The 23,208-nt window shown below is 39.9% G+C and overlaps 1 protein-coding gene across 1 annotated transcript; it reads right to left on the bottom strand.

Annotated features, from left to right (window-relative positions):
• Positions 1 to 3,019: 3,019 nt before the first annotated feature.
• LOC116993484 (ras-related GTP-binding protein D) lies at positions 3,020 to 22,740 on the bottom strand. Its single transcript, XM_033054108.1, has 7 exons — positions 22,495 to 22,740; positions 15,724 to 16,019; positions 15,106 to 15,305; positions 14,017 to 14,131; positions 8,112 to 8,254; positions 6,203 to 6,351; positions 3,020 to 4,319 (listed from the first exon to the last, which is right to left on the bottom strand). Exons 1-7 carry the CDS (start codon positions 22,640 to 22,642, stop codon positions 4,168 to 4,170), a joined length of 1,203 nt encoding a protein of 400 aa, XP_032909999.1. The 5' UTR covers positions 22,643 to 22,740; the 3' UTR covers positions 3,020 to 4,167.
• Between the last annotated feature and the right edge of the window lie 468 nt (positions 22,741 to 23,208).

The raw sequence follows: 23,208 nt of genomic DNA, 5'->3' as shown, positions 1-23,208 counted from the left end.
AAAGACATCAATGGGTTTTTTTCTCTTCTGCTACTCAGCAATTCTGAAATAAATAATCACTCTTGTACAGGTCCAGGTATTCAGGGAAATATTCAGTAGAGTATATTCTCTGACTTGTTGCATGAAAATCTTTTACCTTATAAAAAATATGTTAGTTTAGTCCAAGAGACATTGTGATAGACTGCTGTACTAGGGGCATTTGTCCTGGACATATTTATATATTTTTTTAAATTTTAAAATATGTTCCAGACATGATTAAGAAATGTTTAAAATCTGACTGCGAGCATAAACTGTAACTTCAATATGAATACATATTTGATGGCATGCATACAAACCAGGATTACATAAATATGTTGAGTCTTTTTAGGGATGTTAATAGCATGTAATAGGTTTTTGGAATGTAAATGTTTTTGTACTTCTTTCAGTAGGTTTTAGCTCAAGACCTAGCTTGTGGTTCAATGCCTTCAAGCCAAAGGGAATAGGCTGGCAGGAACCAAGAAGACTGGGTATCAGACCTGGTTACAGCAAAATGTGAAATTCAGAGATAGCAAACTGAGAAAGGTAACATAGAAGATACCAAGGAGAAAGCAATTTAAAAGCAGCAATCTGTTAGTGTCATTTTTAAATGTAGCTATTTGAAGATATGTGAATGAGCTAATATGCAAATATTAATGCAGTGAGAAATCAAGTGGGATGTCAACCATATGCCACCATATAAGAGGAGCCCAAAAGAACTTGCCAACCAAGCTTGTTTCTCATTTTCCCCACAGCTGAAATGGGAGCATTTGATGTGTTTATCTGTAATTGAGTAAATTCACATGCAACTATTCAGAATTTGAGTAAGAAATTTTGGTGTTACTGTATCTGTCCATCAAACAGGACAAAGCTACAGCACAAAAATCATGACATGATGACATTTACATCATTCAGTATGAAAATAGGAAAACCTCAGTGTTCAATTTAAGAAAAAATAATCTACAATGATTATTGCAAATGACAGCACAGTAAATATGTCATTAAAGCAAACAGTTGCTATTGTATACAATGACAAGGGTTATTTTAATTCCTCCACTTAATCTGATGATGCATATAAAAATGGAGGGAGTTCATAGGTTAACATCTCTCTTAAAAATTGCTGCAGTACTTTCATAGAATGAATTCCCTTAGTATCCAACCATCAGGAGTACAATTTCACATGCAAGAAACTACAGAATTTTGTTTTAGTGGGAAAAAAATTGTTCTATCGTGAAACATGAGATCTCAAATGATCCACTTGAATAATGATTTATAAGAGTAGGTAGCTCCATCAATTACACTTCCATGCTAACGCACAGCATGTTGGTAATCACCGGATTTAGTAACATATTCCAGCACTGTAACATTTTAAATAGCCATTCCAGTGCATGCTCAAAGGTGCATTTGAACTCTTCAGAGAATCCTTCACACTTCTGAGCTGCTGCCTTTACTTACAGGGATTTTCTCAACTAAAACAAGTTCTTGGAACCAGTATTTTATAGTTATCTAGCTCCTGACTTTAAAATGTCTATGGGATGCTAAATTGGTTTGGGTTATTGTAGACCAGTGTTTTAAAAAGACACAGCTTGTTCATTAATGGTCTCTACCATTTCTAGTCAACTTCAATGATAAGTAAGAAATGGAAACTCATGGATCAAGTGCTTTATACATACTGGACTATTTGGAAAGTAATTACTTCTTCCACAATTTCTGATTTTAGAAAAGGTGTATCCACACTGCCTTAAGTGGCTCTTGTAGCACATGGGGTATTTAATTTCTTTAAAATAAAAACTAGAATCTCAATAAAATTTAAAAGATTTTTTTTAAGTAAAAGCAAGTTTTAAAATATGTTCTTAAAAAGAACCTTGCATGCCTCACTCAGTGCTTAATCACTTCAGCTAGAACATTAAAAAATGATTACTCAAAAGTGAAATGAGTCATCATGTAACCTGAAAATACCATAGTTAAACACTAAAACTAATGAATTTTTAACATTCTTTCAACTTTATATTTGAAACATAAATAATCTGATGAAAATTACACTTACTCTGATAATATCCAGTTGGAAGTTTTATGTTGGCTAAAGTCATCTTCACTAAATTATGCTAGATAGTCTGTTCTAAATTCTAGAGGGGACTACAAGAGGTAACTTCACTGTCTTAAACAAGTTGATGGTGTCTAATAGAAGGGCATGCATGGCTACACAGAACTCAGGCAAAATATATGGAAGCTACATTTAGTTATGACTCATATCATAGCCACTATGATGAGATAATTTACACATAAAAAAAACAAAAACTGGCGCAGCCTGGTAGGTGTTCTCAGTCCCACATAGCCACCTACACCTAGTGGGCTGAAGGGAGGACAGAGATTGTAACCCAATGGGGGATCTCAACAAAATTAAAGACAAAACACGGCCAGAAATTACAGCAGCCCTTCACAATGAGTCCTGTGGACTGGACAGCTGCTAAAAGGTTTCTCTTACCCATCACTGCTTAAGTAAACTCTGAAAACAGTTTTGCATTACTTTAACTGAGGGGTTAGTCAGAAGAATCATCCTCAACTAAGATGATGGATGGTAACAGTACCAAAAGGCATCTGAACTCTGTGGGTTTAAAACACTCTGATTTGACTACAGCTACTGTCACTGTTCTTCACATCAGCACCAGGATCACTGGTTTTCACTATTATCAGTATTTCTTACCTTCCTGAGCCCCTAGAACTGCATTACTATTACACAACTCTTGACAGAGCAATTGGTTCTATCTTCCTGCCTGCCTCCAGAGCCATTTTGGCTTGGGGCAGATTGGCTGTGAATAAGGTACATTTCCCCTTACCTGTTTCTGGTGTACAGCAAGCTGCCTCCCATTCTGGTCAAGTTCTTCTCAGTCCCAAAAGCTGCAAACAAAACCACTGGACTGCACATGCAATTGGTAAAAATTAGTTTCCCTTCCAAATAAAAATTGTATCACTAATTAAATAAAAACACCAAATACAGAACAAGGAAAGTAAGTGCTACTTCTTTTTAGGTTTGAGAGTGCTCTGCTATCCTGGCTGATCTTGTGGTAAATCTGCCCATGTTCAATATTAATATAAAAAGTAGTGATGTACGCTGATTATTACAGCAGGTAGATTGTCCAGTCCTCATTTTAATAGTCTCATCTTGATTTCAATCACAGATGCACCCCTGTTAGAGGGAATCAGAACCCAGTGCTAACACCTTTATGACTTATCAGTACATCAGAATGCCACGGTGAAAATACAAACAGATTCTTCATTGCACCAACTGTACACGTGCAGGCTTTCGACACAAACTTAGCAATGTAAATCCAGCCATACAGATACAACATACTCCTCTGAAGCCTTATAAAAATACCAGTGCAACATAGAGCCATTTTACAAAACAATCATCTTTATAGAAAGGTATTTTAGTGGTATATGCTGAGGTAAATAATAAAACCAGACCCAAGAGAGGGCATGACCAGTGTTAATAGGAGAACTCCGGATGAAATTTGGCCAAAAGCCTGTTTTATAAAAGCTAATATTTACCTACCAGTTATGATCCCTGGTAAGGTGCTTATTGCTGTAATACTTCAATATTATTCTTCAGTTTACAAATTGAAAAATATATGAAATTAGATCTGTATGAATGTTAGATATTAGCTGTCACAAATTTAAAAAGGCATTGTACCAAGTTTTCTTAATTGTTTACTAACCAATTTGATTGTAGCAGGTAAATAAACTACAGCATACATTTTACCTGACACCATGCATCAAAATCACCATAAAAACTAACTTTATCAAAGTCCAAGTCCACAAGGAAAACATGAAAAAGTGCAAATTATGTACCCAGTATTTCTGTCACAGCTGCTTTTTCTTAATATGGCATGAAAAAGGTTTACAGCATATATTAAGAAAATTCTTACAAGTGCTCACCTCAATGTTTATATATACAACATTTTGCTCAAAGTGCTCACTATATGAAAAAAACTGATTGGATAAAAATATTTAAACAGTGCTTTCTAAACGTTCAGGGAAAATTCATATAATACATCAGTTCCATTTGTTTTCCTCTTCACGCAGTGCAATGAGATGCAGAAGTCACGTCAACTTCATGAAAACTTTGCTTGCCACATTGCCAGAAAACCACAGTTACAACGGCATTCTTGGTGTCCCATTGGGAGTGGGTCTTTTATTTTTTTGCAGGTGGCTTTGATGTTTTCGAGATCTTACTACTTTCATTCTTACTTCAAATACCTCTTGTATGGCTTTTCGAAAACAATGGAAATTGTAGTCTATTAATCCTACAGAGACAAAAATGTTTTACATATTAATAAAGACATTCACATAAATAAGGTAATGATTGCTTATAGTCTGTGTTTAGTGAAATACCATACTGTCTGTCTGCAGATCATGTTCAGTGAACTGTCCAGGAATTTTTTCTGTGCTAAGCAAAACCATATTTAATAAACACAAATAATTCAGCAAGCATTACAACTTGATAATGTGTTTGCTATTAAATATACTTTTAAGAGAAAACAATTAGAAGTTATTTGCAGATAACACATCCTTAATTTAATAAAGGGCTTTGAAGAAGTGCTCAGTATACTACAAGAATAATGCAATCTTTTATAAAATATGGTGTAATTTTGGAAAGCTGCTTTACAGAATAACTGTGATAAAAATAAGTAGTATCTATTAATCAAGAAATGTTCATTTTTTGACACTACATAAACTTGGAAATGGATACTTGATAGAACTATTACCAAATCTCAGCCAGCTATATTTCATCTTACACTGTAATTAAAAAGTAACACAATAGATATGCTGTTAGATTGGATACTTACATAAAAGGCAGATAACATTACCATGTCAGTGGGCTGAATGTGATCCTACAAAAAAGCTGTAAAGTCATATTGCTAGTCAACTGGAAGACTTACTGAGGGCTAAAATTCTGTAATACCACAATACAATTTTATAATTTTGGTACTGAGCTCATGACTTTTCAGTGTTAATGCCATAAGCTTTCTTAACTCAAATACTGCAGCATTTTCCACTTCAATTTTCCTAACAGGAGATACATATTTTTAAGTGCTTTAAATCCACTGTGTTACACTTTGGGGTTTTTTTCCCAGGAACTGTTTTCCATCTCCCTACAGTTCAGACAAAAAGCTCATCTCCATTGCAATAGCAGAACTGTACTGCAGAAGAGTGCAGGGTACAAAGTATCCCAGCTATGCAGACACAACAAGCTTACACAGTTATGGACAAACCCTAAAGAATGTTTATTTAACAGGGTGTCTTTCTGAAACAGTGCTGTTAGTAAATATGCAGAAGTAACACTTCTTATGCTTTCAACAAAAAATGACTGTATTCAACATTAATATGCAATAAATGTGGTAGGGGTATGGAAGAGACACTTGACCAGTTTAAGTTCTATCAAAAGCTCAATAGGCTGTCAAACAGTAAACACGGTACAAACACTGCATTCACAAACACACCAACACTGACTGGTGAAGTTAGCGTCACAAGATGGGGCACACAAGCCCAGATGACAGCCTTGCTCTTCCGCTGCTGAGTTTTGGTCTCAGAGCAGCAACTCAGTAAACATTGTGCCAGTGAGCAGAGAGGTCATGAACTAAGGCTTCAGTATTGACTTGGACCAGGATCAGAAAGATAACAAAGAAATTTTATGCACTTTAACTGCAAAATATTAAAACACTCCTAAATAGGACTAGGTTTTAAATACGCAACTTTTCAATAGCCTCCTTTCAGATATAAGAACAGCAAGAACATTCTATCAATCAGTTTCAAAAATTTTCCCTTGGTTTTGGCAGGCAACCTGTTCCGAATGTGTATGTACGTGTCAACACGTACAAATCAGTGTCAGTCAAGATAAACTAACACAGTCTACAGTTGCAGGTGGAAGCTTTACTGCACTGGATGTAAACTTTCAAAAGCTTCCATAGCAGAAAGCTGTCAAATACATTTATGATTTCATCCCATCTTAATGCTTGCACAAGTACTTTCATCCCTTTAAAAATGTTATGTAAGCTTTATCAAGCTGTACTTACCTCAATACTTACGATACAGTTAGAAACTGTTATCAGCTACTAACAACCTGAGTTATTCAATAACTTGCTAATAAAAGGGAAGATTATTGCAATACTAGAAAAGTCGAAAATACCTTTTCTCTCAAAGCTTTCTTCTCTGACAAAACAAACAAGAGCGAGGAATTTTGTCACCTCTTTTAAATAAAGGACGGTTGTATTATTCAGTTTTATGATTGCCATTGATTCTTTGTCATAAGGAGTTCCAGTGCCATCATCTTTAAGCCTAAAGAGCAATATTCAAACAAACAAACAAGAAAAGGTAAGACATCAGATTATCTAACAAAAGTACTGATGCATTGGTTCGCTCACCAAAGAATCTCAAACTTCATGAAATCTTCATTTTAATCTTTCAGGGAGATTCTTCTTCAAATTACACACTATGCAAACTAAGAAGACAGAGATTAAACTGCTTATCCTATCACACACCAAACCTTCGATCTGGTGCTAGAAATCAGATTGCCAAGTACCTGAACTGGAACCTTATTTTTTCCTCTAAGTTACCACCCACTTACCACAAGGCTGCTTTTCTAATTGGTGCTTTATAATATGACTTATCATAAACATGTGAAACAGTAGGTCTGTACTGATAACTCCAAATCCAGTTAGCTTGCTTGAGCAATAGCAGCTGACTGGTAGTTTAAGACATCATGAGACTTTCTTCATGAGATGTTAGCTTTTGCAACATATTATGAAAAGAGATTTCTCATTAACAGATGCTGTGTCATGATGATCACTGTATTATGTTTTTGTACATTGTAACATTGTCATTTTAACCTCCTGAATGCACACACAGATATTGTTAAATGGATAGTTATCACCAACCTCCCAGAACAATTAGTCTCAATAATATATTAAAGTGGCAAGTTCCACAGATGCTCCAGGAACAGAGGACAAGAAATTAATTGTAATATCATGTCTTTAGTCTGTAGCTAAAAAATACAAACAGTTCTCTGGTGATAAATGCTAAATGGCTACATAACCACAGTGGCAGAATGATATTTTGTAAATAAAGAGCCCCACAAGTGGTGTTGTACAGATAATTATTAAATGCACACTCTTTTGAACTACACAGCAGAATCTTTCTCTTTATAAAAATCAGCATCCTTTATTTTATACTTCTGTAAAACAAGTTCATACACAGTTACTGAAGTGATGACACCAAAATCTGAAACACACGGTAGAACATACAAACTTCAAGGATAACAGGTTAAGTATTCAATAGTTTATTGTTCCAGTGCTTACTGCACATCTGCACCAGGACTCTCCCTTGTACCTTCTCCAAGAGTGCAAGAAGTCTTTCAGTGGGTACAAATGCAAGGCTACCCCAGCTATCACAATCCTATCATGTTTGCATTGGCCTCCAAGTATAAGAATCTTAATGCACTAATTCTTAAATGTGCCCCTGCCTTTCCTAAGAATGGCTGGCATTACATTTGGCCAAGGGCCAAGCCACTGAACACATAACTTGCAAGGAGATGTACATGCCAGCCCAGGAGATTTCCACTTGCTAATGTACAAGAAGGGGAAACTGAAAAACCCCAGAAAGGTCATGTAGGGAATAGGGGACAAAAAGAGAACTGAAGTGAGAGTGAAACAACTCTCTGAAGCTATTAGAGGCCACTGGCTATTAAATAAAACTAAATATGGCCTCACTTATTTTTAAAACAGGAGGTATCCTTCTGTTGATTTCATCCCTAGGGAACAAAAACATGATGTTTCCTTTTATTTTAGGTTTGTTTCTTCTCACTTCTTTCTCCAAATAACATTATTAGCATAGAAAGAGGAAGATGCTCACAAAAGAGACTGAACAGGGAGCGATGCTTGCTGCTGGAAAGGATCAGTCCCTGAGAACCCAGCCGTTTCCTCCTCCCCGTCTTGGCAAATACCCATTCTCACTGTTGTTTATACCCACATCACTCTAATTTTGAGGCTATTCAGATTCTCAGTACACAGCTTTATGGAAAACATTCACAATTTACTTACCCATATATACAAGAAATGTCAATCACAACATCTATCATATCACAGCAGAGCTCGTAAGTTTGCATATCCACTGGAGTGCTGTCTGTTGCAATATAGATCTTACTGACTACATCAAATAAAAATGCTTTTTCAATCCCAGAATTCTATTCAAGAGAAGAAAAAAAGAAAAATAAAGTGATATCCATGTTTTCCAATTAATCCCAAGCTCTTCTGTTCCCTTACTCGCCTGTTATAAAAAAAGGCTAGGCTAAAGAAAATAAATTGCAATCAAGCTCATTTTGAAAGAACTGTACATAGAGCACTGTTGTATTTGTAGCAAAACATAATGGTCACAACCCTTCCAACAGTTTCTGCCTCTGAGCAGACATAATGCCAAGTGACACTCCCAAACTTCTCCACCTGGAGTGATTACATTTCTTTTCAGTGAAAATAATGGAGGACAAGGGTGGAGCAGAAAAATCGTCCAAGTTCAAGCTTTTGGTTTTGTAGCAACAGACATAAAAGAAAGCTGTACTCTAAAGTTGTTCTAGCTGGGCATATGAGAAGATAGAAACACAGGAAAGAAAATTCTGATTCTGATGGACACAGAAGACAGTATTGTTCAGGTACTGATTTTCTCAAGGAAATGAAGAAATTTTTTCATTGCAGTCTGTAGCTATTCTACTGTCTGGTTCTGTAGAACATCTTTTAGAATCACAGGAGAGAAACCAGTGTTCTGAGGGTGCCTTTAGGTTTCATGTAGCATTGGTGGTTAAAGCCATATTTAAAATGCTAAGGCTTGCTAAAGTGATGACAGCTATGTTCCTGTCATCCTGCCAAGCTAATTAAGACGCTCTCCATACTGGAGATGTATCGTATTCACAGCTCTGAGAAACTAGCCAGGAATGCTAGCTCCTTACTCTTTGTGTAGATAAGGTAAACTGCCATAAGCCTCTGCTTCCTGGGAAAAAAAAAGAAGTTTACTGCTTAGTTGAAAACAGTAGCCTTGCTGGCTGATGTCAAGGGATTACACCTGCGCAGCTGTCCCAGCATGAAAAAAGGGCAATGTCACAGTATTGCTAAAGCACAAACTATAAAATATTCTTCAGTATACACCTATATGGAAAGACAAGCAACTTTCTCCATCCAACTGAATTGTCTCCATATACAGGATTCCCATTTTAACATGGTTTGGGACTGCTGTAGTTCTGTAACCACCAAAACCAACACTGAAAATCCCTAACGAATTTTAACAGTTTCAGCTTCTTTTGTACAGTTACAGAACTTTTCAATGTTTTCTTCCTTCTTTTGTAAGTCAGCTATTTAACATATAGTTAAGTGGCTAAAGTGACTATCCTGCTTTTCATATTTACTGAAATAGACAGAAAAATTTCCAACACTAGATATGCTATTGAACAATAGCCAGCAGTATTTTGGGCATTTTCTTCTTAAAGAAGTGTCATTCTTCCATCACTGCACACAGAGCCAAGGCTGCAAACATCCATTAGTAATAACAGAGTATAGAAGTGAATTTCTTGCATTTCATAATGTAAAATACTGAGTGGCATATTTCATTAAGTCAGCAATAAAAAATATCCAAACCGAAGTATACACTGTGGATACCTTAGGTAGATGGGCTGAAGCACAGGAAGTACAAGGAGAGTCTCAGAGAAATGGCTTTGTTCACCCTGAAGAAGACTCATTGCTATCTACAAATATCTAATGCAAGGGTTCAGAGAAGCCAGAGCCGGAGCCAAACCCTTTTCAGAGCTACAATACTGAAGGACAGAAGCCAAAAGGCACAGGCTGGAATTCCAGCTTGATACAAGAAAAAAAACATATCGTAACAGTGGTGATGGATTGGGAGCATGCTGACCTGAGAGTCTCCTGAGTTCCTATCCTTCCAAATGCACAAAGCTGCACTGGACCCAGCCATAACCAACTTGCTGTAACTGGCCTGACTCTGAGCAGCACCTGACCTCTAAAGGGCCCTTTCAGCCTACAGGGTTCTATGAGTCTGTGTTCTTTGAGCACAGAGAACAAAACTGTATGCATATTTATGCTGGTTGTTCTGGCCACATACAGAGTTCTGTAATTTTATTTTTTAAATAGTAATTCTGACAGCACCTTACACAGTTCAACAGATGATGTCAAATAAGATTAATTACAAGACTCTCTTGAAATATCATGTTACATAGCTGTAACTCATTGCCAAAATTGTACTTGAAAATACAAGTCATTTCAGACAGAAGAAGCTGAAACTTGAGCCCTGCAGTGTCATTCATGAGAAGTCAATTACAAAGTTCTGTATTACACAAAAAGAGACATTGCAACAATTTCAGCTGTACAGGTAAGATGCACTTCTAATTATTAAGATGCCAGTGACAATATAGTAACATTTAACAATGAGAAGTGATTTTTTTTCATCTTAGCGCTTCTGGTGCTGCAGCCTGCCTGTACTTGCATTGAGAGTTCAGAAAGTTTTCTGAATGTTTGCCATGAACTTCTTGAGACATTTGCCATGCCAGCAGTTACACCTGCTGGTTAAGGGCAGAAATTGGTCTCTTAACTTAAACTATGCTTGTTTTCAATTGCAACTGATCCATTGTGGTAGGGCCTGCTGAGAATCTGCACATATTTGCTTCTTTAGAACTTTTTACGGTGACATAAATCTTTGTGAAATGGTAGGATGGACTGTTGGGAGTAGCAACCACTTGATTTACCCACATGCCTTCAAATATTTCATTTCATTTCATTTTAGTACAACTGTAACCAAAATATCAAAGGATTTCCCAGAATTTTTTGTGGAAACTACTCAACACCCCAATTCCCACCTGCTGCCCCTAGCCTGCAAAAAAAAATGGAACAGAAATTGTAGAAACAATAACAACAAGTCATAAAAAACCAGTAAAAGGTGGATAAAAAGTGACATTATTCAAAGAGACATTACATCATTAATGCTTAGGGAAAATGACAGTAAGAAATCAGCTGTTTCTGTTACTAGAGCTGGTGGGTTCCTTACTGAATGAAAGGCTGCCATTGATTAAATGAGAGCAGGGTCTGAGTAAGGACCAGTTCTCTCTGACACAACCCTACAGTCTGCAGAGAGGATGCAACATGTGCTAAAAGCACTCTGAATCAGTGTAAGAATATTCCATGGTTAATCTGAACCAAGAGAGTAATTGTGAAAAATATGCAATGAATATATGAGATTTTATTTTGGATAGGTAAAAACTATGAGGTACTTGAAATTCAAACCATATTTCTCAATTATATGGGGTGTGATGCTGTAGAAGATAGTTTCTATTCCTTAAATAGAATGGGTTCAGTAAAAGCAGTAATATTCCTCCAATTCCTAGGATAGGTAAGCAGGCCTGTCCTTTTCTGTCTTTAATGTATAAAAGTAAGCCAGAATTTGGAACTAAAAAACGACTCTCAAAGGAACTTAAGAAGATAGAGCCAGTAACATCCAGTTAGTAATGACTTTTGGACAATTATTTAAGAGGCCTTACATCACATAGCAAATTTTGTTAATTTAATTAACTTTAAGCACTACATTTGAATTTACAGATCACAAAATTTAAATAATTAAATTATCAAAACTGTACATTATTTTATCTTAATTGTAATAATTTTTTGTTTTAATACACACTTTGTGATATCTCTCAAAACAAACCAAACAACTCTCAAATGAAAATTCGTTTTCCCATGTCACACAAAATGATTGGTTTATAAGGCCACACTAATTAAGAAACAGGCATCCCTCTATATGAAGCTGGTAAGTGTATTAGGTAAGAGTAGGTAAGGATTTTGAGTGCCAGTTATTTAATGATTTACAAGCAGTTACATTACAGAATGCAGAAGCAGCATTATCACACTGGTGGTTCCTCAAACATGCTCACACACTGTGACATTATAAACTTGGGCAAAAAACCTGCTGTGAACTTAAGAGTGATCACAGATCAATTTTTGTAATCACCAGTTTTTTGTGTTGGAAGACTGTGTGGCATAAATGAAAGCACTTCCTCATGAATGCTGCTGCAAACCAAAAGTAGAACACGAATACACCCACACGCTGATATCCAACACACTGGCTTTCCTGAGGTGAGACATGACCAAAATCCATGCCAAAAGTTGTTGTTACTAAATTGCCAAGGTAAAGAAGCACTCCCTAACTAATTGTATGAGGGAAAATGATGTTTAATATTCCTGTGGTTGCAAACAGTCATTCTGAGTCTCTCTGTCTACAGACAGAAGATACTTGTAAAAGCATGCTGAGGACGTAGTGATGCAGCTACACACGGTCCTAGGTCACTAAGAAACTGGAGCAAAGAAACAGTCCGAGACTCTTTCCCGTACTGAACAGGGGAAACAGCACACCTCCCTCACTTTTCTGGACTTCCCTTTCATTTGAACTACTTGCTCTTCTTTACAAATTACACCTGATATTCTAGGTATAATTGGAGCTGGGTGTTCCCGACCCACCAGCAACTGGCGTCAGTCATTCAGGAAGCTGCCTGTGCTCAGTTCACGTGCAGATCCTGTACAAACCCCTCACCAACTCCAAACAGTGAGGAGACTCCATAAAGAGATCACAATGAGTGACTGGAGTGACTCTGGCACAAGAGAGACTATTATTCAGCCAGCTTTCTCTGTAAGACTGAGTGCCAAAACCACTCTAGAATCGTTGCTCTAGAATCGTTGTCATCATTTCTTCACTACCTTTCTGTCATGGAGTTTTGAGACTACACAAAAATAACTGGTATGCAGTCCAGCTGTTTTGGAAGAAACAGATCTTTGTAGCAAACTATTCATTATGAAGCAGTATAAATATGCTGTTTAATAGTAAGAGAATAAGTTTTGGAATGACCTTCCCCTATTCCCAGCTTTCTCTTTCACATTCAACTTTTATCTCCCCATTTTCACACTGAGAAACCACCAATTTTATCATACAGGCTGTTGAATATTAAGTAATTTCTTATGTCAAAATCACAAAAAGACACAACAAAGTATCTTGCTTGGAAACTGAAGCTTCAGAAATTAGTCCTAGATGCAAAGCACAAACTCAGAATAATGTGAGAAAGAGTGCAGTTTTTGGAGCCACTATGACCTGATATAATGACTACTAAAAGGAGCTTCCCCTTTTTACAATCTACTCACTGTGCTCCCATTCACTCACTGCCCCATGTTTCCATATCTTACCTTGTGTCAAAACAAGATCATGTCGGACTCCTCCACCACCTGCTTTTAACTAAATTAAACAGTGCATAAGTGCATGGTATGGTAACCCCATGAGGGAACAGGGGAGTGTCAGAATCAGTAAAAGGGAAAGGAAGGGATCAGCCATACAGGATGAGTGGAGCAAGCAATCTCTTCCACAGTGGTAACAAACCACTAGATACACAAAACTCCCTAACTGGCCTTCGGAGTAACTATAGAAGTGGTAAAAGCTGTGGTGGACTCTAAAAATTTCACTACCTAAGAAGATTTTCTTCTTTAAGCTCCGTAAACTTCTGATACAAAGTAAAATTAGTTCTGGGAAGCCCTACAGACAGCTCCACTTATGAAGTCAGACTAGATTATGTTCCTTTAAATATTTATTTATACAAGTTTTAAGTGCAACTTAAATACATGCAGCACAGACTTTTGCAACATTCAGAATGATGTTATAAGCAGAAAAGCAATGGCTGCTAACCCACTTTATGAGGTTCAGGAAATACTATGAGTATCTCAGCACCTCATCAAAGCTGTTTAATAAGACATGGAGCTGAGGCCAAGCTGCATGGAGGTGCATTTCAACTAAGTTCTGATAATTTCTCTGAGAGTTCACATTGCTCATGACCTCTAAGCAGGCAGTGAACAGAGTATCTGAACATGCATGTTGGACACAGCCAGATCTACAACAAAGGATATAGTAAGTACTTACTGAAATAAAGATGTTAAGCAGGTTTTCCAGTGTTGGGAGCTGTGGAATCAGTTTCTGTACCACTTTGCTAAATGCTTCAAATATAGAATGATCATATATGCTTGTCAGATAAAAGCTGGAAAAAAACGTCACCACATTTTCCTTTTAGCCACATACTGTGAACATGATGTACCTTTCACAATATGAGTGAAATAAACTATTGTCAGACATTAAGTGCCTACACTAATGCAATTACCCCCTGTGATCAAAAGTCATGATATGATTGATTGGAGCACAGGACTTCATCTCTATATTAAAAAAGCCCCCAGCCTAGACATTGAAACCTAGAACTTGATGTAGAACTTTTTAATGCAACTCCCATGCTGGTATTCTTACAAAAATATTTATTGAATTTCAGGAGAGAAGTATTACTGAGTATGTCTGTTATGATCTACTTTTTGAAAGTCGTGAACCCACTTATCAGTCCAATGATGCAGTTGAGTAGTTAAGAGCTCCAAAGAGCTGGCATGCTCATGGAGCAGGCCTCTCTTTTTAATATATTGGTACTTGGCTTTAGAGTGATAAGAAAGTCATGACAACTTGATGTCCTCTGGTTCCCAGTCTCCAAATCCACTACTTGTCATTATTTGCTACATCATCCCATTTTACCAGAAGACACAAGGCAAAGATACAGCACAGGTCTTCCCAAGCGGCTCCAAGCAGGCTGCAGCAGTGAGAGGATGAGTGACTGGGAGGGGACGGTGTGGCAGAGAGCTTTCAAAGACGGCAAAAGTGATGTAGTGGCATATACACTCCACTGCCTGGAACTCTACTGGTTGTTGTCACTGTCCAAGCCAATTTATTTCAAGACAACAACTGCAGCAAAAACTGATAGGATTCTGGCATGTTTGTAATTTGTTATTAACCAGCTCTCCATCTTTCCTTTCAAGACAGCAATCAGAAACAGGATACTTTGGCCCAGGTCAAATATTGTCCCTTTCCTTCACGTATCTAAATCATGTTGCTTGCTACTTCAAGAGGAGAGAAAATAGTAACTTGTCAAATAAGCTGCTCTCCTCTTAGCATTCTCTGCACAACAACTTTTCTCACCTGAGGTGAATCTTCTCCAATCCAGCATCTGCAAGGTCATCATTTGCCCTCTGGTGAATATCCCTCTGTGTTTCAATCTTGTGATCATCAGATAAACCATCCACTTTATGGATAAAGATTTCAAAGTTGATATCTGGATTCACTTTATAGGCTCTGGTCACAGTAAGATGCAGTCGAGCTAATGCTTCCATGTAATCATCCTAATAAAGGGAAAAGAAGAGCTACAAGTTAGGAAAGTTTTAAAATAAATATGTATATATTAAATTTTATTATATTTATTTTTAGATAGTACTACAGCTCAACAACAGCTTGATTTTTTTAACGTTTTATAAGTAGAAGCCTGAGCCTACATCCAGCATGTGCACCAATCTCATTCTGTCAGCACTTAGGAATCTGAGCAAGAACATTGAGATGTTAAAACAAATTAGTTGACTTCCAAACACACTGCAGAGAGAGATTAAAAATAGCCAAGCAGCTCTTCAAGTTTTAATGACTTCTTTTAACGTGTGTTTGTTATGTAGATTATTTATCTGCTTTGAAAAAAACTGTGCTTTCCAACCCATTTGTCTATTGCTGAAGGAAGAAAAGAAAAAAGTAGCTTAAAGCCCCTTTTTTTACCTGAGAATCAATAACAAATATCAGTGCTCCAGTGCCTCTGAAAATCATCTCATAATCAAACGTAGGGTCAAAGAAGTCAATTTGCCCAGGAAAATCCCATATCTGAAAGTTGACAAAGGAGCTGTTGGAAACATCCTCTCTGCAGATCTTGTTTGTGCTCTCCAAGAAGAGAGTCTCATTCGGCGACATTTTGTGAAAGACAACTTTCTGAATGGAAGACTTTCCACTTCTTCTCAATCCCATGAGCAGGATTCTTGGCTTAACTTCAGTACTGAAGGGATCATTGAAATCCAAAACTGAATAAAATCACACAAGAAGAAAAGGAATATACTATGGCAATATAATTAGTAACTGCCAGATAACATGCATTTGATATTTATTTTCGTGAGATTTTTGTATTAATTTATGCAAATGTTACCAGTGTTTAAGCTTTTAGAGAGCAGTGCTACAGGCATTTTCACTTGAATTATTTGCCCCTTAGGGTATACTATCAGAAAATCTACTTCTCACCACCAAGACAGAAACTGCAGAAGGCTTGACTGCTCTGTTTGTATGAGAAAAATCTGTTATCACACATAGACATCTTAAAATACCTAATTTTACTCTTATTAACACTATGCCACATATATTCTTCTTTAAAAGAGTATCATCTGATAACAAATACCCTTTCCAGTAGACAGCTACATCATGCTGCTAGAAGAACAGAGTAAGACTATGTTAAGTACCTCTGCATGATCTTTCTACCTGAGGGCTTCCTTTCTCTAAAATCAACCAACCAACCAACCAACCAACCAACAAATAAATAAATAAATAAATGAAATCACACATGCAAGGAGTTACAAGTAGAGTTCAACTCAGCAGGCACACAATGCTTCTGTGTTGGAACTCAGAGTACTGAGCTCATGAGGAGTCCTTTTCTAAGGTGCTTAGGATTTCACCTGCTGCTCAGTAATTTATGTTATGATCTGTAAAAGTTTGTTATCCAATAAATTGGATTACAGCATATCATCTGCGTATTTGCAAAACAAAGGCCTGGGAACGCAGGATTTTCATTGTGTTACCTACCCCAGTTTGAAACTGGCACCACTTTTTCTGGTGCTGATGCAGTTATATCAGCATCAAGTAGTTCCAACAGTAAACTATGCTGTTACATCTATAAGGACATGAATGTATAGCTATCTATTCCTATAGGCATACCAACTCTAGCTTCAGGTATCTCTAATCAAAACACCTAAAGCAGTCTAAATTGCTGCATTTAGTTGGCCTAAAACTTTGAAGTGTCCTTTGGTGTTGAGGTGAAATGGCACTGCCCTCATATGTAAAAAGCTTTGAAACACCTCTGTGACTCTGCAGTGTCAAACACAAGCAATGCAAAAAATGAGTTGTCATTTTTGTCTCTGTGTTAAACCCACAGAGTGCAACTCAGAGTACACAGAGGTCAGGTTTAAAATACTGATCACACAACAGGCTAAACATACTATCCAGTGAGGTTTGGTAGACCTCCTCCCATCCACTGTACTACAGACCATTCAGATTATACTTCACAGCACAACATAATTGCATTTCTTCTTCTTTTTTTCTGCTGGGATAAGTTTTGAATTGCAGAAAACTAACACACATTTATTCACATGCATCATTCTTGGATATGCCCTGCATATGTTAAGTGGTCAGCTTTACTTACAAAATATGAAAATCCAAAACAAGAAACCTCAACAACAATTTCAACCTGCCAAATTTTTTTTATCAGCCAAAAAGTATGGAAAGCTTAAAGGAATCCTTTGCCTAGGAGCATGTTTTGCACCCAGGGGTGGTGACTACATCTTATGTCTTCTTGTGTGCCTGAAGGCTCACTCACAGCTTTCAGAAACACAGAGCAGGGTATGTCTGTCAGGTGGGTACATTAGCCTGTCCATGTCTGTTTGTGCCTCCCAAATCTGAGCGACAGAGAAGTAGGGCTTCTCAAACTGAAGGTATTGCAGTGTTAGCATAAAACATCTCCTGGCACCATCTACTGGCTTGTGAGAGGTTGTGCCTCTCAGTGCAGGTCCATGTCACCAGTGGCTAACACAAGTTTGCAACACATTATCGGAGGGACCCTGTCCCTTTCAAAGACAATTGAAAGGCCTTACTTACTGTGGTCTTGTCAATTATCACATAGGAACACTGCCAGGCAGGAGTAGTGCACAGTGTTCAGGCGGAACAGGGACAGGTAACTCTGCAAGAATGTAATCCTATAAACACAGTAAGGGCCATTTCTGCTGATCTACACACAACTTTACAAGTAAAAAACTCAGGTCAACACGCTCCTCTACTCTTCTCATCAACCCGAACAGTGGTAGTACCTCCCGTGGCCAGGAGAAACACGTGCCTACAGCACTTCACACCTCCAGAAGAATAATAAACATCTGCTCCAGGACGATGTAATGGTATTTTTTGTTTTGGGGGTACAGTCTTGTAAATAAACCAAACATGCAAGATTTAATGGTGTATCCTCCATCTCTGTTTTTTTGGCCATCAGAAGAGAAAATAATTTATACAAAACTTTATAAAGACTTTATAAAAGCATATAAAGTACAGTCTTCAAGCTGAGGTTTTATTACATGCTCCAAAAGGTTAAAAAGTCTCCCAGTTGCTCTGTACGCAACTGAACTTACAAAGTCTCATCTACCATGGATTTGTACTTTGTGTCCCCTTCCTCTTCCCACCACAATAACACCAACTTCCTCCTGTATGTCTTATGACATCTCCTCCAAACAATAGATATGACACGCTGTGGCTGATGTGGACCTCAGCACATTTCAGTTGGCTACACTGTGTACACCCACTGCTGCCACAGTGAACACACAAAGCTGCTCACCTGTCCCTCTGAGGACACTTCATTTAGCTTTCTCCTCTCTCCTGAATGACAGATTTCCAAAACTTGTGGGAACTTAATAACCTCTGAGACATCGTTTTTTCAGATTTTGTTCAAGATGGACAGCATTTTCCAAGATTCTGACCACCGATGAGACAAACAGAGGACAGGCTACCTACCCAACTCCCTCCTCTTTGAGAAACAAGCTAAAAACCCACATATATCTGAAGAAATATTTTAAATAACTTGGGAGTTTTTATGTTGTGGTATTAAATTATTCCAGGCTGTTAGATTTTTACTGATTGTAATGCTTAATAGCAGGAAATTGCTTTCTATTAAAGCCATACTAAAAAAAAAAATACAACTGCCAACAGAATCAGCAAGCGATGAGAAGAATGAAGACCAGCTCTTCTGCTAGTAAGACTGTTACTTAGATTTTGAAATCCTGCCAGTGCAAAGACAGGGAAATGTAAGAGTACCATCCAAACCCGATGAGATAGCAAGGCTTCTACAGCACTTCCCTCTCAGAGAGTTAAGAGATTACCTTATATGTAAAGGAATTGGACGATGCATTGCCTGCCCACATTCCTTTGCAGGAGTACATGACAACTCCTTTTTTAATTTGCCACAGAAATGCCAGTAGATGTATCATTGCAACTTCCCAGACTAGGTTACTGAGTGAGATCATAATATGCTCAAGAGAAACACTAAACTCTTCTCTGTTCTATAATGGGAAAGATAATTTTCCCTATTGTGAGATGCAACACATGTCCTGCTTTGTTCACTTCTGCAAAGAGTAAATGTTGTAAAAAGCCAGTCCTAATGCATATCAACAGCCCTTCACATTTCAAGTTTTCTAAGCATCCATGAAGAACAGAAACCATGCTGGTTAGAGATCATTCCTTCGAAGTATTCACAAATTTAACTCAACACTCGTAAAAGCACTTTTCCCCAGAGAAGCACTCAATTCCTTATAAAACTGCTGTTAACTGCAGTTGTGTCCTTGCTTACAGAGTGTTTTGCATGCATTGCAACATGCAGAAGAGCACAGCTCCGAGGAGCTGAGAACTGCACGTAGCAGTCCTAACCTGTCTCACCAGTACACAATGAATACTTCAGTATCTCCTTTATGCTATTAGATATATATAGATAATTAAACCAGCTTTTGAAGCCCATGCTGAATTCCAGATCAATTGCAGTTAATTGTTAAAGCAGGTGACTATCTCTGCTTTGCAGGCGTATGGGATGGGGATGCCACGTTCTGTACATCCCACCAGCTTACAAACATCCAAATAAAACATTACAGCTCATCTGTTCAAGTAACATAAAGCCTAAAGGAATTCTTTTGCTCAAGTTATCATCTACACAGTAACAAGCCTCTGAACTAATACAGCTAATAATGATTTTTTTCCCACTAATGCAGTTAAATTTTAACCATTTTTGTGTAAAGAAGAGGTAGCAGTCCCAAACTTTCTACTCTTACCTTCAAACCCATTAATTTTGTAAGCATTTCCAGTACTGCTGGGACTGTGGTGTTTGCAGCACTTCTGATTGCTGTCAAGACAATGCCCTTACAAAACATATACAATGAAAATCTTCAACGCTAACAGATGGCCTGAGACTAAGGAGTTAACAGAAAAAGCCTGTATGCAATGAAGAAGGCTGTTCAGCTACTGTGGGCTCATAAACGTTGCAGAAACGCCTCATGGAAGGAAATTCTTGTGGCTATAGAAAAGACTCAGAACCAGAAGACCTGGTTCCACGCTGCCACAAGTGCAGGACTCCACAGTGGTATGTCTTAAAGCCACTTCCTTGGACACTCTGCAGAGGGCTTTCCTGCTTCTAAACACTTTTTAATTGTATCTATTAAAAAATGACTAGGTTTTATGTAAATTCAAGTGTTTTCAGGCCTCTGAACATGACCCTAAGTGTAAACTAAGGACAAGAGGCATTGTTTCAGCAGTGAAGCTGGAGACACAAACCCAGTATAGGGTGAGGGATGACCAATATGAGTTTTGAAATCTTCCACATGCTTACAAGAAGAAATTATGCTTTTACTTTTAAGCCTGGCATTTCTTTTCACTGTCAACAGCCAAGCATTGAAGCTGTTCTTCTTATACTGCCCTTTTCATCCTTTCTTTGTAGAAAAGTGGAGGCTGTGACACTGAATTTTTGACTACTTGCTGAAGAGAGCCAGGAAGAAAGGACAATAAAAAAGGGAGAGTCCCTTGCCCTGCAGCCCAATGTTACACAAAACACAGACCTGAATCCCAACCCCCTGCATTTCAGATGTTGTATGCCTCTATGCCTCTTTCTCTAGAGAATTCAAAATGAAACAGAAAACCAGGGAATCTGAACAGTTAAAATGGATTTTGTTTTAATCCTGTGCAAAATAGTCCCTGCATGGACTGTCTTCTCCTGCTATTCAGTATGTAAAGGTTCTTTTCTGTTAAGTACAATATTTTGGTGTTTACTATAAAGAAGCAATTGGAATTTTTAGCAGTCCAACAATTTCCTATTCAAAAATATCCAAATGAATTTGTCTGAAGACAGTATATGGGTTACTTCTCTACAGAAAATACTAAGTTAGTAGAGCACTAAAGAAACACATTAAAATTTATTCTCTTTGTATCAAAATTAAGGCAATTCTTTAGCAGGTTTAAGTAAAACTTTAAGTAAGCTATACAACACTTGTACAGCTCTACAGTCTGACATTCCTATACTTTTAACCATAAAGGTTTATACTAAAAGCACTGACCTTCCTCCACTCCCCAAAATTACATTAGTCAATGCAGCACCTCCCATGGTAGCCTGGAGGACTGGGCCTTTAAGGAGAAGAGTTCTGCATGATAATATCTAAGTAGACTTAAAACATGTGGCCTTTTATTATGCTCTTATAAAAAAGCACTTCTTTTTTTATCCTGCGATACTGAGAGTTCTCCAAGCTTCTTTGTGAAATATGTCTCGGAAGAATGAATTCAGGCTCTGAATGAACGCAACAGGCTCTGAGCTGGCATTTCCTTTTTCTACTGAATGAGACTGCTTTTCCTGGTAAGCCCGTCCTTCTCAGCATCACCATCCATACTGACACGGACATGCAGTGAGTAAGGCGGCTTCACAGGCACTGACAGACGGACATTTAGCAGAACCTGCCACTGTGGGACTGACACTCGCAGCTGCGGAGCAGCCCCGGACACAGAGCTGCGTGTGGCCGCTGCCTTTTATAGCGTGACACCCAACCCCCCACCGCCTTGGCACACTCGGGGCACATCATCAAGCTGTGGCCTCTAATAACTAATAACTCTCACCCCAGACGCGAAGAACACTGATAAGAAATTAGACACACACACTTTGCCTGCACTCCCTTTGCCTCCTCCCTCTTTCCCAGCGCTTCCTGCTACCTGTCAGCCTTTGCCCTGCTCCTTCCTCAAAGCTCCCTTCACCCTCTGACCCACCGAGCACCCTGTCCCTGTCCCTGTCCCGGCCCTTCCCATGGCCACCTCCGCAGCATCCTCGCTCGGCACGGCCTCTCAGCGCCCAACCCCGTCCCCACTTGGGCCTGCCCTCCCTCCGGACGCCTCGTCTTCCCGCACCGCTGTCCCTGGCTCCCCTCATGCCCCAAACCCCGCGGGGAGCCTCGCCTCCTCCCTGACCCACATCCGCGGGCCGCCAAACCTCACCTCCTGGCGGCGGCCCTGTGTCCCCGCCACCGTCCCGGCCTCACCCCGGCCCCCGCCCCGCCTCACTCCACACCCGCACTCACTGCCCGCCGCTACCCCGCGGCCCCCTCCGAGCCCGGTGCTGCCCCTCGGCTCTCCGGGAGCAGCCCCAGCCTCCGCCCCCGCAGCCCCGCGGCCGCCGCCACGCCGCTCCCCGCCGCCCACGGTGCCGCTGCGGCCGCCGCGAGCGGCACTCACACGCCTCATCGCCGCCGCTCTCCGCGTCGCCGTCCGAGAAGGACTCGGCCCCGTCGGCATAGCCCGCCAAGCCCACGATCTCCTCCTCCTCTTCCTCCTCCTCGTCCCCCTCTTCCTCCTCCGGCAGCTTCCTCGGCACCTGGCTCATGCCGGCCGCGCTCCTCGCGGGGCTCCGCGGCCCCTCTGCGTGCGGCGGGCTCGGGGCGCGGGGGGCGCAGGTCCCGCGCTGGCGCCGCGCCCGCCGCCGCTCCCCTCCTTCCCCCCGCCCGGCGCTGGCGGAGCGCGGCGCAGCTGCCGGCGGGGCGGGCGGGGAGGCGGCGTGACCCGCGTCACCTGACGCGCCCGGTCACGGGCCGCCAGGGCCTCCGCAGCCGCCCGGGCCCGCTCCCAAGCCCGGCCGCGCCGCTGGCACCCCAGCGCCGGCGGGCATAGCCGGGCGCTGCGGGCTGACCGGCGGGTCCGGGGCCCGCCGCCGCCGCTCGCCCCGACCCTGCTGTCCCGGGAGACCCCCGTGGGAGCGGTGCACACGCCAGGCGCTGCCCCTGGCGTGCGGGGCGCCGCGGTGGGTGAGCGGAGTGGCCAGGTGTGCCCGGCAGCGGCACCGAGATGGCACCTGGCGTTTCTATTACAAGCATCCCTGCTCAGATTCCTTACAGTCACAGGATCAAATAGGTTGGAAAAGACCTCTGGTATCATCGAGTCCAACCTGCGACT

This window comes from Catharus ustulatus, chromosome 3, assembly GCF_009819885.2.
Source record: "Catharus ustulatus isolate bCatUst1 chromosome 3, bCatUst1.pri.v2, whole genome shotgun sequence".
Taxonomy (NCBI): Eukaryota; Metazoa; Chordata; class Aves; order Passeriformes; family Turdidae; genus Catharus; species Catharus ustulatus.
The sequence above is the reverse complement of the archived record's forward strand: the minus strand, read 5'-3'. Positions and strand labels throughout refer to the sequence as shown.

Bases quoted from the DNA above. Each gene is read 5' to 3' on its own strand.
- LOC116993484 (XM_033054108.1), bottom strand. From the start codon at position 22,642: ATGAGCCAGGTGCCGAGGAAGCTGCCGGAGGAGGAAGAGGGGGACGAG. The intron at 14,132-15,105 runs GTGAGAAAAGTT...GTTTTTTTCCAG, and splicing joins TTGGAGAAGATTCACCTCAG to CTTTTATCTGACAAGCATAT. The intron at 4,320-6,202 runs GTATTTTCGACT...TTGTCTCTGTAG, and splicing joins AGAAAGCTTTGAGAGAAAAG to GATTAATAGACTACAATTTC.